Source organism: Eucyclogobius newberryi, unplaced genomic scaffold (assembly GCF_026437365.1).
Source record: "Eucyclogobius newberryi isolate DKJ021-1_F unplaced genomic scaffold, fEucNew1.0.hap1 SCAF_22, whole genome shotgun sequence".
NCBI classification, from domain to species: domain Eukaryota; kingdom Metazoa; phylum Chordata; class Actinopteri; order Gobiiformes; family Gobiidae; genus Eucyclogobius; species Eucyclogobius newberryi.
This window is the reverse complement of record NW_027315857.1, coordinates 24,728,225-24,737,674: the sequence shown is the minus strand read 5'-3', so window position 1 is coordinate 24,737,674 and position 9,450 is coordinate 24,728,225. Positions and strand designations below refer to the sequence as shown.

The window sequence follows — 9,450 nt, the reverse complement described above, 5'->3', positions numbered from 1 at the left end:
TTGTTGTTGTTGACGCCGTGTGCATGATGGCGTGTTGTTGTTGACGGCGAGAGTTCTCACTTTATGCATATTATTGGTTGTAATAATTATACCAGGAAGTTGATTGGATTTGAAATGAAATGGAGCCACCGGCACGTTCTCGACTCGTCAGTTTGACGAGTAATTTGCAGTTGAACTAATACAGTAAGAAGACCTCATCATCATTGTATTTCACATAATTTCATGGGAGATATTCCAGTTTAATGCGCACCATTCAGAAAGTCTGTCGATGTCCAGTAGCCATCTCATTCTCGTCTCATCGTCATTCTCATCCGCTCCATTTTCATCGTCTGACGAGGCGTCAGGCTCAAATGTATGAGGCAGCAGCTGCAGGACCTGTTCTTCAACTGGATGCTGTTCATCATCCGTTGAATATGACATGATATCCTCCGTGTTGGCTCACTATCTCCTGGAATGACGTCACACTTCCGGGTTAGGTGAAGGCAAAAAGACGGACGCAGCAAAAGAGTGTAATTCTTTTACAAAAATAGTTTATTTTTTATCAACAGTATCTGAATATATTAAGACTTGGAAACTAACGGTCGACAATGACTTGAGAGCACTTTTACAATTAACTTTTCAGACCATCTTTAAATATTCAATTTAGTTAAAGCCCCAAATCACAACTGCCGTTTCTTCAAAGAGCGAAAAACAAATTAAACAATGTTCAGGGAATTGACAAAATGTATGTCAATCAACCAAACTTTGGGCCATTTAATGTCCCAAAGTCCTGTCATTAGACTCTCCTTCTGTAGTGAGGGGCCCCTCTGTAGAGAGCGGCCCCTCGGTAGAGAGAGGCCCCTCTGTAGAGAGCGGCCCCTCTGTAGAGAGCGGCCCCTCTGTAGAGAGCGGCTCCTCTGTAGAGAGCGGCCCCTCGGTAGAGAGAGGCCCCTCTGTAGAGAGCGGCCCCTCTGTAGAGAGCGGCTCCTCTGTAGAGAGCGGCCCCTCTGTAGAGAGCGGCCCCTCTGTAGTGAGCGGCCCCTCTGTAGAGAGCGGCCCCTCTGTAGAGAGCGGCCCCTCTGAACAAAATGATTGATTTGATCCAACTCTGTGTCTGCAGCTCCTGGGACGGCCCTGAACATGGAGCAGAAAGGAGACCGTCTGGTCTGTAGCTCTGAGGACATCTACCCTCAGCCCAACGTGAGCTGGACTCCTGATGTCAGGCCCCAAACGCTGGTGAAGGAAACACAGAACCAGCTCCACTCCATCAGCAGCTCGCTCACCTTTGACCCTCTGCAGCAGTACACCTGTAACATCAGCACGCACCACAGCTGGAAGAGCGCCACCTACAGTGTGCACAGTGAGGGGCCCGTTCTCTCTGCCATTTGTTTTAGCCCAGAATCACAACAACAGTTTCATCTGTATTTTATTTGACCAACGGTTTAATCAAACAAACCGATGAAAGGTCAGTGTTAAATTACACTTTCAGCGCACATTGGAGGATGAGGCGCTACGTTCAAGTCCTCATGGTCCAAAGTGCAGCTCTTTAGGCTTTAGCACAACTCTGTGAGTTTGAGCTGCAGATGATTAAAATGAGACACAGTGTGAGGAGAGGAAAGACGTTAGTTTGAGCAGGTTATTAGTGAGTTTGTGAGAGACAAGAGTTTCCCTAAAGAAGCAGAAAAGGAAACAGAACGTTCTCTTCCTCCGCTGCAGCACTCGTCTTCTCCTCAAACTTTACAGCTCGTGTCGTTCAGACTAAAGACACGCCCAGAGGAAATAATGAAGACAGCTTTTCTGCCTCGCGTCAAAGGGTTTTATGTGCGTTGGCCTTAGCTCGGTCTTTGGGTGGTGTTCAGTTTTACAGAGTCGTGGCTGGAGGTGCAGCTGTTTGTGTGCAGGGAGAAGAGCAGAGGAGAAAGTACACAGCCCTGTGGAGCTCCTGTGCTGATAGTCCCAGTGTCTGACAGGTTCTTTCCCAGACGCACACACTGCCTCAGATAAAGAAACAGAACCAGAGTGAAAGAGAGCTTTACGCTCATGGACGGCTGATGTGTCCAGGACGGTCATGGCCGTCTCACAGGGACATCGAGTAGATTCTATTTGACTCATCATTGGCACAAGACGGTTCATTTGGTCTGGAATCAAAGACAGGACTCTTTCCACTGGCCCTCAAAACTCTGCTGACTGAGGCCATTCAAATGTCAGTTTTATTGTGATAAATCCTACAGCTGTATTTGTGTTTTCAGCTCCAATGGAGATGTCTAGAAACGTCACAATCCCCTGCACGACCTCCGTGTCTCCAGTGAAGAGGCTGGTGTGGACCTTCAACTACATTGAGCCCATTGTGACTGTGAGCGGTGCAGATGTGGACTACGCTGCCCCCTGGAGGAAGTTTGTGAAAGGTGTCTCAGAGTGGGGCAGTCTGAGTCTGCAGGAGCTGGGCTCAGAGCAGGAGGGTGTGTATCTGTGTGAGCTGCACACAGACTCACACACACACTTCTCCAGGACAGAGCTCAGAGTCCATCAAGGTGAGTCCAGCACAACTGCAACTAATCCTGATCCTTTGAGTGAGATCCAGGTCCTCACCAGCCCTCTGGGCTTTGTGCAGTCACAATGAACACTTATGTCAAGATGACACACCATTAAAACTCTTTTGATGAGACTCTTTTCAATACAAAACACATACAACAAACACTAACAGAATATCTAGGCTAAATGTCAATAAAACAAATACAAGCAAATGTATAAAAACACACTTAGCCATAAAATAATGGAATAATATCGTACAAAGCAAGAGCAGTGGCTTTTGGATCATCTTTAACACGCTTTGAATCAATTCAACGGCATAAAATTATTTAATTTCAATCATTAAATTTTATTTCAGTTCAATTTATTTATTTTACTATGGGTAAAAACACAGGTCAGTGTCCACACTAATGTGACCGTGAACACAAACACAAAGACCTCATTTCATTAATTACATGAAGAGTTTGTCACTAAGATCAGCTTAAACTATAGAAATAATGTGCTCATATTGAGTTTGTAACACGTTTGTGACGTGTTGCAACATTTCATTTCAGAATCATATCAAGTCTGTGTTCCTGTTCAATGTGGACTCAAAGTTTTTCATCTGCTGCAGATTTGTGCATCAGTCCTTTTTGCTTACGTCCTACAATGCCTTTCACTGCAGTCCTTCATAAGTACTACGATGCTTTCACTGTAGTACTACATAAGTTCTATGGTGCTGTCGCTGTAGTCCTACATAAGTCCTACGGTGCTGTCGCTGTAGTCCTACATAAGTCCTACATAAGTCCTACGATGTTGTCGCTGTAGTCCTACATAAGTCCTACGGTGCTGTCGCTGTAGTCCTACATAAGTCCTACATAAGTCCTACGATGTTGTCGCTGTAGTCCTACATAAGTCCTACGGTGCTGTCGCTGTAGTTCTACATAAGTCCTTCATAAGTACTACGATGCTTTCACTGCAGTCCTTCATAAGTACTACGATGCTTTCACTGTAGTACTACATAAGTCCTATGGTGTTGTTGCTGTAGTCCTACATAAGTCCTACATAAGTCCTACGGTGCTGTCGCTGTAGTCCTACATAAGTTCTACGGTGCTGTCGCTGTAGTCCTACATAAGTCCTACATAAGTCCTACGGTGCTGTCGCTGTAGTCCTACATAAGTCCTACATAAGTCCTACGGTGTTGTCGCTGTAGTCCTACATAAGTCCTACATAAGTCCTACGGTGTTGTCGCTGTAGTTCTACATAAGTCCTACGATGCTGTCGCTGTAGTCCTACATAAGTCCTACATAAGTCCTACGATGCTGTCGCTGTAGTCCTACATAAGTCCTACGGTGCTGTCGCTGTAGTCCTACATAAGTCCTACATAAGTCCTACGATGCTGTCGCTGTAGTCCTACATAAGTCCTACGGTGCTGTCGCTGTAGTCCTACATAAGTCCTACATAAGTCCTACGGTGCTGTCGCTGTAGTCCTACATAAGTCCTACGGTGCTGTCGCTGTAGTCCTACATAAGTCCTACGGTGCTATCACTGTAGTGGTGTATTTGACATGTTGTAAAGGTGTCTTCACGCGTCAGGTCTGTGCAGCGTCCGCAGTGTGAAGACAAAGCGTTGGATTGAAGTGAATGACACAGAATCAGCTTCACGTTTCCACATGTGAAGACTGTGACGAGTCGCTGTCGTCACGGAAACACAGTCCCATCCAGTCTGACTTATTTCCTCATTTGTCTTTTCAGATGCAGGTCCAAATATAGGTGTGATTGTAGGCTCTGTGGTGGGCGTCGCCCTCTGTGTCACCTTCATCATCATCTTCATCATGTGGAAACACAAAAAGGAGACAAAGGTAAGAAGACGCCTCCTTCAGATCGTCACTTTTACACATTTGACTCTTTTTCAAATATATGAGATTTTTGCTTCAACTCTTTGTGTCACTTTAAGGACAAAGTCTTTTTTCTTTGCCCTGAATGAACTGGATGTTCTAGTTTCCATTAGAAACATGTTCAGATCAAATCTTTCTTTGTTTTTCAGTCAGATCCACCTGAAGCTGAAGCGTAAGTGACAAAGTTCAGACTCAAACTTCTTCATGTTGGTCTAACTTCATGTCACCTTCACTGTCGCTGTCCAGGAAAAACTCAAATATGTTGCATTTGTTTTACGTCTGTGAAAGACTAAAGCCACTTGTGTGTTTCAGGCTGCTTCCTCTGCTTCCTCTTGATCCCAGAGAGTGTGAGTTTGATTTGATTGATTCACATTCTAGATTCATAATATTCTCACTTCAATATGTTTTGTTTGTGTTTCAGATTCTTGTGAGTTTTCTCTGGATCCAAACACGGCTCACAGAAAACTCAAACTGTCTGAGGACAATCGGACAGTGACCTGTGTGAAAGAGGATCAGGAGGAGAAGTTCAAAAACTGGCCTCAGGTCCTGAGTTCCACTGGCCTGAGGGGGCGCTGTTACTGGGAGGTGGAGTGGAAAGGGGAGGGGGTTTCTATAGCTGTGAGTTACAAAGGAATCAGACGGAGAGGAACAGAAGAGGAGTATGTGTTTGGATGGAATGATCAGTCCTGGAGTCTGTGGACCAATGGAAAACAGTACTTTGCTCTTCACAAACACAATCAAATTAAAGTGGGCGTGGTTTCCGGGGACTGGTCATTGCGCTCTGGCAGAGTGGGCGTGTTCCTGGACTCTGAGGCTGGGACTTTGACCTTCTATAAAACCTACATTGATGCAAAGCCCTCTCCTCTCCACACCTTCTACTCCTCCTTCACTGAGCCTCTGTTTCCTGGGTTTGAACTGGATCCTGACTCTTTTGTGACTGTGATGGACCTTAAAACTGCAGTAAAACACCCGATAATCCAAGAACCCAAGAAATGTGAGTATTTAGGAAATATTGTCATTATTAAGACGTCATTAAAGTTTTCAGGAAGTGATGTCATCTGTGCCGTGTTTCAGATTCTTGTGAGTTTTCTCTGGATCCAAACACGACTCACAGAAAACTCAAACTGTCTGAGGACAATCGGACAGTGTCCTACGAGGAAGAGGAGCAGGAGTATGAAGAGCATGAGGACAGGTTCACAGGCTGGAAGCAGGTCTTGAGCTCCACTGGCCTGAGGGGGCGCTGTTACTGGGAGGTGGAGTGGGAAGGGGAGGGGGTTTCTATAGCTGTGAGTTACAAAGGAATCAAACGGAGAGGAAAAGAAAAGGAGTGTGAGTTTGGATACAATGATCAGTCCTGGAGTCTGATTATGTCTGGCTGTTGTTTCTGCGCTTCACACAATGACAATAAAACTGTAGTTTATAATTTCACCCCTTCACAAAATACGACAGGTGTATCAGATGTGTCCTCCATCAGAGTGGGTGTGTTCCTGGACTTTGAGGCTGGGACTTTGACCTTCTATAAGATCTGCTCTGATGGAGAGATCTTTCCTCTCCACACCTTCTACTCCTCCTTCACTGAGCCTCTGTTTCCTGGGTTTGGACTGGATCCTGACTCCTCTGTGACTGTGATGGACCTTAAACTGAGCCAAGCAGAGTGAGGGAGGAAGATGAGGAGGAGGATGAGGAAGAGGAGAAGGAGGAAAAAGAGGAGGAAGTGTATCCATCTCTTATTTCACTCATTCTCAAAAAATATCATTCAGCTTGAATTAAGTTCCTTCATTCATCACTCACATTGACCTTACTACTATCCCCAGCTCGTCTACTCCTACATACATGCAAATTTCTCTCCCCAACCTTTCTCCGCTCCGGAGCAAGGCGACTCCACCATGTAATCCAGTTTTAATGATTGCTCGTCCACTGCGTCCACTCACACCTTATTCACACCCACGTACTCCATCGATGACCCACAAATGCTAAAACTCCATTCAAATGCACCAGTACTAATTCTCGTCTTCAGTAACGGACAGACCGCTTTTAGATTCAGGCTACCCTCCAGAGAATCCTCGACTATCCAGCTCCTCTTCTCTCGCGCCACTAGGTTAACATCATTTTCAGCCAGGCTTCACGTCGAGATCCAAATCATCTTCCTTCATTTTCATCATCTTTGGGGGTTCTGAATTGGCTGGGCTGATTACCCGAGACAGAGCCCCCATCCTGAGTCTCTACCCAGCCAACTCTTGTTGCGCGATTGTCGCTGCATCATCGCTACATCGTAGCTCGATCGTGGCTCGATCGACGCTACACCGTCGCTACACAGTCGATCTCCATCGTCGAGATCCATCGTCGATCCATTGTCGTTATTATCAATAAATATTCTTTCATACTCCGTTGTGGCGTGGTCGCTGCTAGTGAAATACATCAATAACAAAAAAATATAGCCGCAAGCGGCAATGATCGGCCCTCGCCACGCCGCCGCCACGCCGCAAGAGGAGGGGGCGCTAACGCGCCCCAATTGTCCTTTTATTACGCCTACTGCTGAATCTGTGACGCTGTCACATCTTCTCCCCTTTGTTTTACCATCAAAAAGCTATTTTATTTTGAATTCTTGGCAAAATGTGACTCTTTGAATAAAAATGTGGATAACTTTTGATGGTCCTGAAGATGAGTCTCACCAAATTTCAGGTTAATAGGGCTGACGCCCCGAGGGGGAGGAGTTTGTGAAAGTCTAAAGTGTAAACATGTTCTGGCGATTTCCCCATTGGAATAACATGAAAGGTTTCGGTCATCGTTACGGCAACGCCATAACAATTATTGACTTTTTTGATGGGGATGCTAAAATTGAGTTGTGTGTCAAATTTCATATAATTTCGCAAAACTAAACATTTAACCTCCATATAAAATCTGTAGGGGGCGCTGTGGCGCCAAATGAATTTATTTCACTTCAAGTCGGTTTAGGGCAAAGAGTTTAACAACTGATTCTAATTTGACGCAATTCGGACTTTATCTGCGCAAACGACAGAAATTTTAAATATGGGAGATTTCTGAAATTCTAGCTACAGTTTGCGGCTTCGCCGCACAGAGACCGTGACAGGTATCAATGTAATTTGGATAACTTTTGATGTCCCACTCCTCAGTAGCATTTTCACCAAATTTCAGCTTTTTAGGGCCAACGCCCTGGGAGGAGTTCGTAAAAGTATGACGTTTGGAAAAACTCCTAAGTCATGTTTAGCCATTTTTGAAGCAATATGGCCGACATTTGGTTGGGCGGACGGCGTTGCCGTAATAATATTTTTTACTTCTCTTGTCACCATCTACCTCGGCGCCAAATTTCATGATTCTACGATCAGATTTTTTTGGGGTCATTTCCCATCTCTCAATGCATTTTTGGTACATTTGGGGGCGCTGACGCGCCAATTTTTTTTATTTTAGAAAAGGGAAATAGCCAGAATGTAGAGAGGCACGATTTTTAGAGGTGTGAACATTTTTGTGACTTTTCGTCAATGTTCACTGGGTGAAAAATAGGGGGGTTGGTCCCGAGAAGAAGAAGAAGAAGAAGAAAGAATAATATTCCGATGCGAAAACAATGTTTCCCATTTTTCAAATATCATAAACTATACATTTTCGGAAAGCGCTCGCGCTTTCCTACCTCATGGTGTGGGTCCCTGGTCACTGACGGGTACTTTCGTTAATTTTGAGTGGGCTCCGCCCACTTTGTGTTTTTGGCCCTCTATACAGTAATAATGTTCAATTTTTGCATTACATGCTTATATGCACGGAACATGCAAGAGATGGGGAACGTATTCGTGAGCTACTTAGCGCAAATGAGTGCTTTATATGGGGATGACGGCCGCTTTGCGGTCGTCATCTCAATGTAAAGTGCTCGTTTAGTGCGCACTTTTGCACGGGCTTCGCCCGTTTACAACGGTAATGTTCCATTTTCCTACTACTAATTAGTATGCACGGGGCGTGCATAAGTGAAGGAGTGCGTTAGTGAGTGTTTGGAAGTGGGCGAGCGCTTCGCGCTCGATTTCGTACGCACTACGTACGCACTTTCGCAGCCGTGCTTCGCACGGCCTGACGAGATTAATAGGCCTCTCGCCAGCTTGTGGCGCTCGGGCCTAAAAAGGTTGAAATACGGTGACTGAAGGTGTCTAGATAGAAATATGTAGAAAAAAATAAAGTGTATTCTGGATAAGCGGTGTGGTGAGGCCTCTGCTGAAGAACAATTTAGATTTGAATTATTTTTAACAATTACAGAACAGAATTTAACTGTTTTTTCGCTCAATGATTTTGTTTAAACACACAGAATACTTGAGGACTGTCAGACTGGTACAGAGTACAGAGTTAGCCTTGGTAAATATTTCAGATTAAACTATGATTCTACAACGGCAACAGTGTTGGTTCTACTGTGTCTAAATGCTTTGATATAGTAAACAATGCATTTTACTGTATCTGTTTAGGAAGAGAGAAAACCACTGTATTTGTCCTGCAAAACCAGATTTAGTCTATGTAATAGTGCTAAAGCTGTGGTACAGCTCTCCCTGGTGGCACACGAGGTCCACTGTCTAATATTTGTTGCGATGATGTAGTCTAGTTTTAGACCTGGTTTAGTCTTAGTTTAGTCCTGACAATAGTCTTGTTTAAGACCTGGTTTAGTCTTAGTTTAGTCCTGACAATAGTCTTGTTTAAGACCTGGTTTAGACTTGTTTAAGACTTGGTTTACACCTGTTTTAGACCTGGTTAAGTCTTGGTTTAGACGTGGAATAGTCCTGTTTTAGACCTGGTTAAGTCTTGGTTTAGACGTGGAATAGTCCTGTTTTAGACCTGGTTTAGTCTTAGTTTACACCTGAAAATAGTCCAGTTTTAGACCTGGTTTAGTCTTTTCACTTTTTTTTTTTTTTTTTAAATGCAATTCCAGAAAGTACAAAGTAAAATGTTCAATAGCGATTATACCACAATGGCAGTAAATTACACCATATTTTTGGATTTTGGATATTTTCACCACATATTTATAGTGTATCCAATTAGGACTGTTGAATTATTAATAAATGACTTAAAATTAATAT

The 9,450-nt window shown here is 44.2% G+C and overlaps 1 protein-coding gene across 1 annotated transcript in view; it reads left to right on the top strand.

Moving 5' to 3' along the window:
* Positions 1-1,102: 1,102 nt before the first annotated feature.
* The window catches only part of LOC140371559 (uncharacterized), a 28,033-nt gene continuing 19,685 nt past the window's right edge, over positions 1,103-9,450 (top strand). The window contains exons 1-6 of the mRNA XM_072458730.1: positions 1,103-1,339; positions 2,229-2,510; positions 4,242-4,348; positions 4,534-4,556; positions 4,697-4,731; positions 4,806-5,378. Coding sequence (XP_072314831.1) covers positions 1,120-1,339; positions 2,229-2,510; positions 4,242-4,348; positions 4,534-4,556; positions 4,697-4,731; positions 4,806-5,378 — 1,240 coding nt within the window. The 5' untranslated portion in view covers positions 1,103-1,119. The remainder of the gene's footprint in view (positions 1,340-2,228; positions 2,511-4,241; positions 4,349-4,533; positions 4,557-4,696; positions 4,732-4,805; positions 5,379-9,450) is intronic.